The 13,042-nt window shown below is 47.1% G+C and overlaps 7 protein-coding genes across 7 annotated transcripts; 3 read left to right on the top strand and 4 right to left on the bottom strand.

The window, feature by feature from the left end:
- Nucleotides 1-776: 776 nt before the first annotated feature.
- On the bottom strand, nt 777-1,959 carry FOIG_15148 (beta-lactamase; the record flags this gene model as incomplete). The annotated part of the gene is made up of 1 exon (XM_031216474.1): nt 777-1,959. One exon carries the CDS (start codon nt 1,957-1,959, stop codon nt 820-822), a length of 1,140 nt encoding a protein of 379 aa, XP_031053918.1. The 3' UTR covers nt 777-819.
- A 1,643-nt stretch (nt 1,960-3,602) lies between these two features.
- On the top strand, nt 3,603-4,405 carry FOIG_15147 (uncharacterized protein; the record flags this gene model as incomplete). The annotated part of the gene is made up of 2 exons (XM_031216473.1): nt 3,603-3,982; nt 4,037-4,405. A coding segment is annotated over one exon (362 nt), but the record flags the coding sequence as incomplete, so codon positions are not given.
- On the bottom strand, nt 4,277-7,197 carry FOIG_15146 (uncharacterized protein). The gene is made up of 10 exons (XM_031216472.1): nt 6,461-7,197; nt 6,375-6,405; nt 6,243-6,326; nt 5,930-6,188; nt 5,774-5,873; nt 5,600-5,721; nt 5,334-5,544; nt 5,124-5,280; nt 4,913-5,074; nt 4,277-4,840 (listed from the first exon to the last, which is right to left on the bottom strand). The coding sequence occupies exons 1-10, from the start codon at nt 7,094-7,096 to the stop codon at nt 4,761-4,763; spliced, it is 1,842 nt and encodes a 613-aa protein (XP_031053916.1). The 5' UTR covers nt 7,097-7,197; the 3' UTR covers nt 4,277-4,760.
- On the top strand, nt 7,149-8,513 carry FOIG_15145 (uncharacterized protein; the record flags this gene model as incomplete). The annotated part of the gene is made up of 1 exon (XM_031216471.1): nt 7,149-8,513. The coding sequence occupies one exon, from the start codon at nt 7,149-7,151 to the stop codon at nt 8,511-8,513; it is 1,365 nt and encodes a 454-aa protein (XP_031053915.1).
- A 470-nt stretch (nt 8,514-8,983) lies between these two features.
- On the top strand, nt 8,984-10,350 carry FOIG_15144 (uncharacterized protein; the record flags this gene model as incomplete). The annotated part of the gene is made up of 2 exons (XM_031216470.1): nt 8,984-9,797; nt 9,847-10,350. 2 exons carry the CDS (start codon nt 8,984-8,986, stop codon nt 10,311-10,313), a joined length of 1,281 nt encoding a protein of 426 aa, XP_031053914.1. The 3' UTR covers nt 10,314-10,350.
- A 403-nt stretch (nt 10,351-10,753) lies between these two features.
- FOIG_15143 (uncharacterized protein) lies at nt 10,754-12,128 on the bottom strand (the record flags this gene model as incomplete). Its single annotated transcript, XM_031216469.1, has 4 exons — nt 10,754-10,804; nt 10,857-11,221; nt 11,274-11,845; nt 11,923-12,128. 4 exons carry the CDS (start codon nt 12,126-12,128, stop codon nt 10,754-10,756), a joined length of 1,194 nt encoding a protein of 397 aa, XP_031053913.1.
- Nucleotides 12,129-12,300: 172 nt separating this feature from the next.
- Nucleotides 12,301-12,607, bottom strand: FOIG_15142 (uncharacterized protein; the record flags this gene model as incomplete). The annotated part of the gene is made up of 2 exons (XM_031216468.1): nt 12,301-12,354; nt 12,401-12,607. 2 exons carry the CDS (start codon nt 12,605-12,607, stop codon nt 12,301-12,303), a joined length of 261 nt encoding a protein of 86 aa, XP_031053912.1.
- Nucleotides 12,608-13,042: the final 435 nt, after the last annotated feature.

The raw sequence follows: 13,042 nt of genomic DNA, 5'->3' as shown, positions 1-13,042 counted from the left end.
GCTGATCAATTTACGGGTCTCGCGTTTTGGCTTCGGCTTCGGACAATAAATATTTCTATTTAACTCCATATCTGCCGCTATTTGCAATATCGTGTCACTGTCACCAACGCCTGCAAGGCTATTTCTCTCTCAAATAATCTTATGTAAGAAAAGGTTGCGGTGGTATTATACATGTTCTTTTTTACTATGCCGTCTTCTTGATATGGCAGTTGGAAGAATCCATCAACTAAACCTACCAATGGGGGCTACCATCACGTCTTACCGTCGTTTGAGATATCAATATTGATTTCGTGGTCGATATCAGTTGGTACCCCCCACTGCATTCTACTTTGATCTAACAGCAATTGTCCATCAGGAGAACACCTAAACTACGCATTATCAGAATCAACAGTTGCAGACATTTCACAACGTCAAGCTTTCTTCTCAACATCTCCCACTAAGCCCCTTACTCTCAAAGGTAGTCCTGAACTTCTTACTGGGAAAATGAAGCTAGGCAGCCGTAATCAGTAGCCCTCCAGGCTTCAAGATGTCCTGTTGACGTGGCATGATGTTATTGATAGAAACCCTGGTACAGCAACGATAAAAGCGCTAAATTTAGTTACAAATATGTATCGACAGTTCAGAAGATTGTAGGACTAGCCTTGGTCGGAATGCGCCTCGAATACTAGGTCGGATGGCGATTGGGGTTCGATATAGACGCAGATGAAACAGAATACAATAAGAATTCGTCCAAGAGGGGAAGGCCACGTGAAGACAGGCTCTTTTCGAATCTACTGCTCAGTACATGTTTTACTGATATTGGAACATAAATCATATAAATTACTTCTCAAAAGCCTCATAAATGGCCCTTCCATAAGCCTCAGCTCGATCACTACTAACAAGTCCACCACCCATCTTATTCATGGCATACGCAATCGTCATGCGCTTGTCAAGATCCATAATAATAGTCGAGCCTCCCCACCCGCCCCAGAAACAGACATTACCCTCCGGGATCCAGGGAAGGGCCGGAGAAGGCGTGAGTCCATATCCAATGCCAAGTTTGAATGGCAGTCCAAGGACCAAGTCCTTTCCAGCAAACTGCTCTTGAAAGATCAACTTGATTGTCTCCTCTGACAGAAGCTTCTTGCCTCGGGTTGAGCCTCCTAAGGTGATTGCGGAGAGTATACGGGCCAGTGACCGGGAGTTGGCATGGCCGTTCACAGCGCCTAGTTCAGCTTGTCTCCAAGGCCCGGTGTTCACAGATTTGGGGTCAAGGGGCGGGTTGAGAAGTGTTTTGGCCTGGACAGATCCTTCTTCAAACTCTGGTGTGATTCCTGTAAAGTCCGGAGGAATGATTGGCGAAATGCGATCCCAGGTTTGCTCCGCCGCGCCAATCTGAAAGTCTGCATCCAAAACACCTGCAATCTCAGTATCTACAAACTCTCGCAGCGATTTCCCAGAAACGCGCTTGATGAGTTCTCCAAGCAGATGCCCCGAGCACAAAGCGTGATACCCAGAAGCCGTGCCAGGCGTCCACCATGGAGCTTGCCGCGCCAACATCGCAGTCGTCTTCTCAACATCATACATGTCCTCAGTCGACAGCGGTTCTTCCCAGCCTGAGACACCAGACGTATGACTCAGCAAATGCCTGACCAGGACATCTTGTTTGCCGTTTTGCTCAAATTCGGGCCAGTAGTGTGAGACGCGTTGATTGACATCAATCAGTCCTCTGTCGACCAGGATCAGAACTGCAAGACTGGTGATTGTCTTTGTGCAGGAGAAAACATTGACAATAGTGTTCTCTTCCCAAGGCTTGGTTCGCTTCTCGTCTGCGTACCCGCCCCAGATATCCACCACTTCCTGACCGTCAATGTCAATGGTAATTGAAGCACCAATTTCTTCGCCTGACTCGATGTACTTCTCAAGAAGGGCGCGAACCCCCTCGAACTTGGGGTCACAGGTGCCATGTATCTCTGTCATCTTTGCTGTGCAATGGCGTCCAAGTTGCGAAAGGGTTTGGGATCTTTGTCGAGATCGTCTTGATCAGCTACTTCCTTGGCTGCCACTTTATACTTGTAGCACTTTGAGCTAGCGGTCAACATGCCGAGGCATCTTGGTACCGTTGTCCCGCGGTTTATGGGGAAGCCAGTCTAGAACGCGGGGTACACCAGGCTAATTGTGGATGTGTTGTTTTTAGTCGTTTCATTTTGGTCAAGCGGGCTGCGATGTGATGGGTCCATAAACGAACAACAGCATCCCTAGTCTTCATTTCATCGTAGCTCGACCATGGCTGGTTGCGCAAGCTCCACATAAGGCGAAAGGTCTGAGAGGAGAGTTGAATTCCGAAGAAGGATGAAGCAGCCCATCTGTTCATGCAGGGTCTTTTAGTAATACATACGGCTAGGGCATTCTAAGCGGATCTGATCTCGCCATGGCGCTCCTCACTGGTACCCAATCACCTCAACTCATGAAGTGCATGGCTTGCATGTTAATCAAGGATCGAGACCGTTCTGGAGAAACAATCTTGTTCTGGCTAGCTTCGACTAGTCAAGCCTCTGATTAACCTGGTCTAGGTAGCTCTCGCTTAGTTTATAAATGATCAGGGACTTCTAGCGTCATTAACTCCGGAGTAAAATGATCAATCGCTTAATTCAACGTCTTGTCAAGAAGCTGAATGAAATCGAAGTGCTTTAAAGTGATAAAATGTCTCCGATTGGCCAAGCCGAAGAACAAGGTCCTTGAATGAGAAACTGGACCTGTTTGTCAGTGCAGAGCGCTCAAATTAACAGCAAGATAGCATGAAAATGTCGGAGATAGTAATCAAGTGTTTGAGGGCATATTTCGTTGCAAATCATGCTCCATGAATTTGCTCCTCGTCCGTAACTTGTTGGGATAACCGCTGTCGAGGCCATTTTGGACTCTAGTGGCGATGCAGAACCTTGGCTCAGGGCTCTCGGGGTCACTCTATAGGTCACCGTTTCTGAATGGAGTGGACAATCTTGATGATGAACTTTTGTTGGAATTAAGTGAAGAAGGTCAATCACTTCACAGATCTGACATTACATCTACCTAGACTAGCTGATGCCAAGACCAGTGCTGCAATTGGCGGTCCCAGCTTTGAGTCATCCTTCCCTTGCAGGATGAAATGCCGACGAGGTGTTGCAGGAATTCGGCGGAGAACTACAAGCTAATTAAGAGTGAAATTGAACATATGCTGATGCAGAGAGGCGAAAGCATCCAGCTCACATCTCGCTTGGTGAATACAAGATGAGTCTTGGGGCCAGAGACTGATACGCGAGGATATGCCGATCTGATTGACATGCAGATCGCGTGCGACGCACTAACGGACTCTCGGGGAATAAGATATCTGACAAGGCTAACGTCTTTGTTCAGGCACCCGAATCCATGTCAGCAAGATTGAATGACTGCCTTGTTTCTGAGTGAGGAGGTGGGGTCAAACATACGTTAAGAGGTGGCTGAACAATGCTCCGAGGCATCCGAAACCCAACATGATTCGCCATAAACAATCCAATGCGCGAATAGCAGTCCATCAGCTGAATGTCTTGTGATCTAATAAAGTACCTATAATATGCGGGGAGACGCCTCACTCTAATCCAGCCTGTCAATGATGCCACTTTTCCACCTTTCATCTAGCCTTAACGTCTTTTTTCCCACTTCCAACAAACCTAGTATAACAGCCATGGCGAAGACAAAATCCAGAATTCAGCCGTTCTTAGAGGCTGTTCGTAACGCCAGACAACTCATCTTCACCGTCATCGTCATCGCCATTTTCGCCATCGCGTGGTTGGTCCAGGGTGGATCGATTGACATGCCAGAATGGACCAAAGACATGCGACATCTCGAGGGGGACGACTGGACGAAATATGCGGTGATAATCATCGTCGCTGTTTGTGTGGTTTTTGCGCTCATGATGGCGACGGGGATAGCGTTATTGAGATCGGATAGTGCTCATGGGTATTCCTGATTTTCGGGTTCCACGGAGGTACGCCATTTAGTGAGAAAGCGATGGTGCAAGACAGATAACTGATTTTTGCAGACCTGGAGACCTTTCTGACGACCATGAAAATAAATGAAGATTTGATTGATGACGCAATGATAGAAATGGATATACAGCGAGCGAAGCGTTTATGTAATCCGGGGATTTCTTCGAGCTGGGATTCGGAGTTGAACTGCGCCGCTGCGGTAATGATAATGAGATTCCCGTATGTAGAGTATTTATATGCCGTCATTGGCTATAAATAATGGAGCTTAGGTCAACCACTGTTTGTAAGGGAAGCGATGTTAATAATCCAATTATATTTTCTGGCAAACCTTTCTGTTTGTATGCATCTCCATTCGAAGCAAAAGCAGAGCCTTAGATCTTTATATCTAAAGATATCTCCGCAATAATAACCACTCTACCTAGCTACCTGCATCTTTATAGTCATTTGAAACTGCCACGCCCGCAGGCAGGTCAGGCTCCATTGACAAGACGTAGATCCTTGAGCTACGTCCTGGGGTCCTCTCTGATCTTCTAAAACCTCGGCTCGTTCCAGGACTCCATCTACTATACACTAAGACAATTGCATTTCGGACGTCAATGTTGCTTTGTAGACTTACCCGCTTATGAAAAAATGGTTCTCTAAGCGGGGAGGTATTCTGTTATCCTGATCTTGTTCCCTTATCCGTCATCGCACAAGAAACCGGTACTCGACGCCGATCACTCGCCATTCCTTAAAATCCATCAGCCTCCGTGGAAACATGTTCCTAACTACCTATGCCTATTTAACTCCAGGTCTGAAACCAGATGCGATATTTATGCGACATTTTTTAACTACCTTCTGGTCGTGGATCGCAAAACCTACAACGTGTCAGCTGAGAACATATATGCTCAAAATGCCAGGGAAACAGATTCTCATCTGTCAGAACTTACATTCCAAGTCGCGATCCACAACCTTAATGGCCATCGTAAAGTCGATCCTATAATGTCTTTTCCCAATCTTTTGTTGATTCCTATTAACAACAGGCTCAATTGGGGCTAACTGATCTCGAAGAGAAGAGAAGTCTACCTCAATCTCGCCAACATACTCGGCACCTTTGAAGATACAGTTAGATATGTCTTCCATCCGGATCCTCAAGCTGACCTTGGTTATTGGGATGAGTTCTCCTATAGTGCGATCTTGTCGCACGGTCTGACACGTAGAGTATCTCTTTGCAGATAAAGGGACGGACAGGCCAGACGTCGAATGTATGACTGCAGGTGAAGGGCTCACACTGCCATACTGATGGAACTCTTTCTCCCTGTGTTTAAGTCAGTTCTCTAGCGTATGAACATTCTCTAGATAAATACTTACTAGCTTCAAAACCCAATCGATCGTTTGCTTAATGTATGGCATCCCATCATGACGGTCATAAGACGGCTTCAGACCTGCGTGCTCATGGTACTGTCCGAAAGGCTCAGTTCGCAATATGCCATAACTTGAACGAGCTATTCTCTCCGGCCCGTTCGCCTTGTTCAGAGCTCTGAGGACAGCTCCTGATGCTACCGCATTGATGATAGAAGTTCTGTACATCAGAGATTAGTAAGTGGCGTTAAAGAACTTGCGTTTAGAAAACAAACCCTTGCTGAGGTTCCATCAACGTGACGCGGCAACTATGTTCCCGACTGTATTCCTCCAAGAACTCTTGTAACATCTGGCTGAGTGAGATTGAGGTTCCAAATCCTCCAATGAGAACAACTTTCTGCAATATCTTATGTCAGAGTGAACGGCCTGTTTGACCAAAAGTAACTTACCCCAACGGTGTATCCTTTGCCCCTTGCTTCGTCGAGTTGGCTCTTCACAATCTCAACTATAGGATGTAGATGTTTGAAAAAGATGTCTCGAATCTTGAGTCTATCGCCATCAGGTTGAGAAATTAGTTCTTCGTTGGGTTTTTGAACTGGACCTACCTCGGAATGTAAATGCATTCATTTCTGAAACCCTTGGCAGGGTTATCACGAAGCCCTCTTATATAAATCTCCTTCCTCGACGTTTGCTGGTTATAGTCAAAGCCCCGCTTGATCCTCTTTTCGAATTCTTCAAATGTTATTCTCTCAATGATTCCATGAATGGTCTCGATGCCATCGTTGAGGTACGTTTCCTCAGCTAGGAGATCTTCAAGATAGTCCCGAAAACCTTCATTCAGATAACTAGATCCATGCAGACCACCTTTTCACGCAACAATTAGCTACAGATGCCGCCCATTGCTATCGTACAACATACCTCCAGGAGCCACTATCTCGGTCTCTAGCCTCAATGGCTCCTCCCTGCTGACTCGATATGTGTTCGCATCGACAGTTCCGCCACCTTAGTCATGTTGTTAGATGGAAAGGAGCAATTGGGGTCAAGTCATACCTGCATCTAGCAGAACAAAGCAATCGCCAGCCTAGTGAATGATATTAGAAGTGTATCGTGATAAGTGTCAAGGGAGAAGTTTGTACTTTTATTTCAGCCGAAGTGGAAAGCATGTGTGCAGCCGCTGCCTCCGGCTCCGACACGATGAAGAGGTTGTCAATGCTCTTGTTCTGCAAATCGGCCCTTGTGAAGTTGGCTCGTTTCATAGCAACTGCTAGGCATGCCTGCATGTCTCGGCATGCTTTCTGCGTCCAGATAGCAGGAACGCAAAGTATCATTTCTTTCTCGTAACTGTCATCGAAGCCCTGACGACGCAACTGGGACCGAGTATGCTCCAAAAGGTAGGTAAGAAAATCAGCGATGACGTGAAGGGGCCCTTGGATTACATTCTTTCTTTTGAGTGTATTGATAGTCTGTCTTACATCTCGCCTTACCGACTCGGTCATCTCACTGTTGTCAAGCAAGAGCTTAAATCGAGACAAAGGCTGGTTGGTAGTGTTAGAGTGTGTAGATGGACGATTCCAGACTTCATGTACTCGGTAACCCCATCGAAATTCCTCTGACACGTCCGAGAGCATGGAGATATCGCCGTCTTCATCAGGTACAGGCACCTCAACGCTATCACCGTTCTCCAAATCTTCCTCGGGATTATCAAGATTAAAGTGGTCGCGAAAGTGTCGGTCCAAGGGATATATCACCTCGGTGGGGACCTCCATACCCATTGGATCATTATAGTGGTAGTTGTAGTTCTCGGGGTAGTTTCCGATCGAACGAATGGACCTCGAGTCGACAGAATCTGATGGACATCCTTGGGGTACGTCAAGCACAATTGCCTCGCCGGAACTCTTAGATATTGAACTTCAGCTCGCCCCTGCTATCCCCGACTCCCAGGAGGATACTATGACTGTTATCTCGCAAGAACGGTCTAACTCCTCCATGGATGTTAGGTTAAGCCAGTCAGAGGCAGATCTCCTCAAACAAAAGAGCTATTCTGTGACTCTGGAAAACCGAATATCTGAGCTCAAAAGAAGAAACGACGACTTGGAACATTGCATTAGCCTTGCTAGCTCAGCCCAGGGTAATCATGAGGAGGAAACTCGGCTTCGAGAGGTTATATCTAGTTTGAAAAATAAGCTTGACCGAGAACAACTTCTTACGAAGAACTACAGGGAACTGGAAGCAGACAGGCTTGGATTTCTCAATACCTCTCTCCGGGCAGAGTATGGAAATATGCACTCAAACATCCGAGACACGTCTTCAATGATTTGTCATCTGAGTTTGGACGACACCCTCCCTGAACAGCGAACGGGCTTTGCTTACCTGGCAAACAATTGGGCTAGACGCATAGGCGGACACGATCTAGGCTCTCTTCTCGGCCACTGTGAGTCAGAACAGATCCCGAAGAGATTCATTTTGGTCTCTCTGCTGGCGGCAGGCATCTTCGAACTCGTTCTCGAAGAGGTATTTCCAGCCTTCCTGGCTGCTGACTCGCCACTCCTAGACCAGTACAGAAAGCATATCGAAACTCAAAGTAAGCATACCGTTCTCTTCACACTCACCCTTGCCTGTTGCCTAGAGACCGAGTTAACAAGACCAGGTGGACGGAACGCACTCCAACGGCTCGATGTTATTTCTATAAAGTCACTCGTATCAGACAAGGATGTTAAAAAGGGGATTATTTCAGAAAGGTCCAACAGGCTCTCCAGCTTGATGCTGCAAAATCTAAGCTGCTTTTTGCCCTTGGAAAGTCGGGACATAACCCAACGCTCACCTCATAACGAACTAGAGACGGAGACTATTAGCGACATGAGAAGTACTTTGCATCATGCGTTGAAACTCAAGATTGAGCTTATGCTGTCTGTAAAACGGCTTAAATATCTCTTCTTCAGGCCCGGTACACTATTCGACGCGGGGAAAATGGACGTCGTTAAATCCCAAGCTGGAGACACTGCACTTTTGGGTCAGGAGGTTAAGATCTGCCTATTACCCGCTCTTTTTACTATTCCAGAGGCAGGCAACGAGACTGGAGTTGAGGAGGAGTCAGGTTTCAAAGCAAACTACAATAAGGCTTTGGTAGAAGCAACAGACGAGGATATTGAGTCTCTGGTTCTTGTGGAAAAGGCAATTGTATTTCTTTAGATATAAGATTAGAAAGTGACTTATGCGTATTTTGTTATCGCTGATAGAATGCGTACCTGGAATATATGCTACCAATACACTAAAGAGCGTCGACTTGGAAGGTTTCCAACTTAATCAAGGCAGTAACATCAGGCTATTATAAAGTAATCAGTTAGAAAACAAATGCATAGGAGTCAGAACAGCAAATCCATGACTCGTCGGCATTTGTAACGCATCGTGCCGATTGCCGGTTCTTAGCCTTGGCTCGCCAAATAATTTAATCTTTAGTGGAGTTCTAGTGGAGTTTTAGTCCAAAACTCCGATCAATTAGACTGGGTCTAGCCGTCCAAGTGACGACATCTTGGCTTTCGTCACGAAGCCAAGAATTAAAAAATCAAGGAAGATAATGTCTTGGATTAATATACATAAAGAAACTGTCCGAGATCTGATCGCGCGAGTACACTCCCTATACGAAAACTCTCGCGATCAAAATGCCGCAGCCAACTAACCCCCAGTACGGTGCAGGGGACGGCTATGCACGCAACATGAATGGCCATCCCGTAGACCTCGAATCTGGGTCTTCAGCACGCGACAAAGCCTTTCCCAAGAACGCACCTCGACCTCTACGACTAAAAGACCGCGTCGTCAGGATAACATGGAGTTGGTTCCCCTGCACAATGTCAACAGGCGGTTTAGCCAATCTCCTCAACGAACAACCCTACACATTCACCGGCTTAAAAACCATCGGCAAAATCTTCTTCATCCTCAACATCATCCTCTTCCTAACCTTCACAGCCCTCATCATTGCACGCTTTACCATGAAACCCCGCGCCTTCTCAACGAGTCTGCACCATCCGTCTGAATCATTTTTCTTTGGCGCTTTCTGGGTGTCTATTGCATTAATCCTAACGGGCGCGCAATCGTACGGCGGTCCAGAGACGGGACCGTGGTTCACTACGGCTATGCGGGTGGTTTTCTGGATTTATTATGCTTGTGAGATGGTTGTGGCGGTGACGCAGTATCATATTATCTTTGAGACGGAGAGGCTTGATATTTCGGAGGCGTTGCCCGGGTGGATATTGCCTGCGTATCCGTTTTTGGTGACGGGGATGTTGGCGGCGAAGGTGGCGGGGAGTCAACCGCAGTGGAGTGCTGTGCAGATTATTGTTGCGGGTTTGATGGGCCAGGGACTTGGGTGGATGCTTGCGCTGTTCATCTATGCTGTTTATCTGTCGAGGCTGATTCAGCATAAGTTGCCGGATGCTTCCAAGAGGCCTGGCATGTATATCGCTGTTGGACCAACAGGTAACTCGACCCCTACCACTTATTCTTATCTTCGTGCTAACTGTTAAAGCCTTTACGTGCGGTGGCCTCATTGCACTTGGAACACAGGCCAAGTCCACTCTTCCCGACGACTTCCTCAGCACCCCGAGCATTCCCGCCGGCGAACTCTGGTCTGGAATGTCAGTCGCAGCAGGACTCTTCATCTGGCTCATGGCGATCTGGTTTTCCGCCCTGTCCGCGATATCAGTCCTCCGAACCGTTCGAAGAATGGAGTTTAGTCTGTCCTGGTGGGCACTTGTCTTCCCCAACGTTGGTCTCGCTCTTGCGACTATCAATGTTGGAAACACTCTTTCATCGAGGGGAATCAAGATTTTTGGATCTGCTTTGACGATTGTACTGGTTATCGTATGGTTTATCTGTGCGGCTTTCCATATTCGCGCCATCATCAGAAGGGATTTACTTGCTGTTGGAAAGGATCTGGATGTTGAGCATGTGAACAAACAACATGATAGAAAGGCTGAGAAGCAAAGAGATTAGCCGACAGAGATAGATAAAAATGCCAATATTACTGGACGATATTGATTAGGGCTTCTGATAGTGCCTATAAAAAGAATCGCTGTATAAACAAATTTATACCGCTTCATTTATGCCCAAGCTGCCTTTTCCTAAGGGGTTTGGGTGTTTGACCAAGCCCATGCATGGAAGATGCGAAGGCTGACTCCGTATCAAAGAAGTGGAATTTTCCGAGCTGCTGGGCGATCACCCGCACGACGCTGTTTGTTACGGCTTGGCATTGTCACCAGGCATCAGTACGGCTCAACGTCTAATGGCCCTAGTGCCTGAACTTGGCATTGTTATCTGAGCCACCATAATTTGAACAACCAATGTAATTACTGAGGCCATTACGGATCTAATCTATCGAATTCCTCTGGCTCTCGTTTGTTTCCACAATACAGACTAGACATACTCCGTGTCATCTAATGATCCCTGTCCTTAAGAAGGATCTCAAAGTCCGGTTCCGGGGAGCACTATCAAAAGTCAGCATAAGATCTAGGCATTAGCATAAGCGTTCAGACTTACCAGCACTTCAAACTCAATATTCTTAGGTCGACTGACTCCATCGGGCAGCTTGATATCATAATTCATCAACAGCTCCGCCATGATGAGCTTGATATTGATAGCACTCAGATATCTCCCCGGGCACGCGTGTCGCCCAAAGCCCCAAGACAGATCATCTGTTCCACTGCTGGAGTACATGTACCTTTTGTCCTTACCAGGAGCTTTTCGCCATTTATGAAAGCGAAGACCATCGAACTGCTCAGGATTCTCGTACAGCTTGTGGTCCTTGTGAATTGAGCAAGTGTTGATTTCTAGTTTGGTGCCTTTGGGGACGAATGTGCCGTCTGGGAGTTTCATGTCTGCGATAGCTGCGCGTTGGAAGGTTGCTATGGCCTGTTAGCGACTCGCGAAGCTTGTAGTTCTTGAGATTGGACATACTGAGATCAGGTGAGTTGAAGCGTTGGCTCTCTTTGAGAAAGCTGTCAAGCTTATCCATAGCCACCGTTGAGTCTTTGGAGAAGTTACCATTCGGATCCCTAGGCACAGACTCAACCTCCTCCCGAAGAATAGGTATATACTCCGGATGCGCCACAAGATCATAAATAGCCTGCGTCGTCGACGAAAATGTCGTAACAGTCCCAACAGCAATCAAGGTCATCTGATGCAGCAACTGCAGCTCAACATCATCGGCAATATGTTCATTCCTCCCATTACTCAAATGATCCAGCATAGTAGGTGGGTCCTCCAGGTTACCCCCCTTTTCTTGCCTCTCACGCATAGAAGTCATGACTCGTTTGCGGCCCTTGGTCCACTGGTCTTTGATGGCTGCGCGTTCGGGGATAAATCTGTAGACGAGGGGCCGGAGCCATGGGTGCCACTGTTTAAGAGCGCGGATGCAGTCGAAGCAGGCTAGGACGTAGCCGGTGGACGCTTCGAGCCATTCCTCGTCAAGGCTGGCGGCTGTGCCTTGAAAGACGCGGGCGTTGTTGGTGGCGATGAGGCGGAGGACTCTGTCGTGTACTTTGACTGGAGTCCAGTCTTGGCGCTAGTCAGTAAGATTCAATGTGATTTTATGATGGAGACCGACCTTTGTATCTTCCCAGAATATCTGGCATATTCTTTTGGACCATTCGATGCAGCAGTGGTGTGAAGGCGGCTGGCGTCATTAGCCCAAGCCTGGATACGAAGCTGCGAGCAGAGACGATACTCACAAAGCGACCCGGTCAAATTAGCCTTGATAGCGTGAATTACATATTCCGCTGGACCGCCGAAATGCGTATACTCGATTTGCATGTCCTGGAAGAGTCAGTCAATATCGGAAGAGTGCTGGGCAAGGTGGAGGCGGACATTGTCAATTGAGACTTTGAAACTGAGGGCGGGATGACTTTTTAGTTCATCGAGGAAGCTTGGCGGAATGACGAGCTTTACTCCTTTTCATTTCTCATGTCAACTAAGTTGGTAGGTATCAGTTGCGCGTCTTACCATCCTGGGTATCAAGACCAAAGACCTCATTTTTAAACTAAGTTGTTAGTATTTGGCCTTATCTGCGACAGTTGTTCTCATACCTTTGCGTATCCTTTTGCCATGACCGCCCGAGGATTGAAACAATACTCCAATGCGCGCTGCCTCGCACTGTTGATCTCATCTTGAAGCAGAATCTTGACCTTAGGTGTTGCGCTCGAGCTCCGGAATTTCAGAGCGACCAGGAGGATGAAGGTGAAGGCCACGACTCCAGCAGCAATAAGACTCGGGAATTGAGGGTGCTTGAACATCGCGCCTGTTGAAAGCTGAAAAGGCAGTTTGGCACTCATATTGAAATTGCTTGCCATCGCATGGAATTATTGAACTGAATGACTCAATGAACTTTACGCAGGCCACTACGGTACTGGGTTACAGGTCTGTTATACGTCAATTAATTCTTCAATTTTCATGTGAAGTCAGCATTTGTTTGCTTCACGTCGCGACGCTAGATATTGTTCCTCTTGAGGTCACGGCACTAGACATTGTTCTTTTTTGTGGCTGAGTTTGCAATCGACGCCTCCGCGACGCGACGACCACCAACAGACGCATTAAATCTAATAATTCTCTGATTGTTCTAGAAGAAAAGGCGATTGTCTTGTAACTCCGACTCTGTAACTGGGTAGAACCGATTTAGTCAACAACTCGGCTTTCGGACTTGATCAAGATAACGTATCATTTTTTGTCGC

Source organism: Fusarium odoratissimum, assembly GCF_000260195.1.
Source record: "Fusarium odoratissimum NRRL 54006 unplaced genomic scaffold supercont1.47, whole genome shotgun sequence".
NCBI lineage: Eukaryota > Fungi > Ascomycota > Sordariomycetes > Hypocreales > Nectriaceae > Fusarium > Fusarium odoratissimum.
Note: the sequence above shows the minus strand (reverse complement) of the source record. Positions and strands in the feature narration are given on the sequence as shown.

What these genes read in the sequence shown, in the direction of transcription:
- FOIG_15146 (XM_031216472.1), bottom strand. Translation starts at nt 7,096, where the DNA reads ATGGGTATGGAGGTCCCCACCGAGGTGATATATCCCTTGGACCGACAC. An exon ending in GAATGCATTTACATTCCGAG is followed by an intron (nt 5,874 to 5,929) that starts GTAGGTCCAGTT and finishes TGATGGCGATAG; the next exon opens with ACTCAAGATTCGAGACATCT. An exon ending in GCAAAGGATACACCGTTGGG is followed by an intron (nt 5,722 to 5,773) that starts GTAAGTTACTTT and finishes AAGATATTGCAG; the next exon opens with AAAGTTGTTCTCATTGGAGG.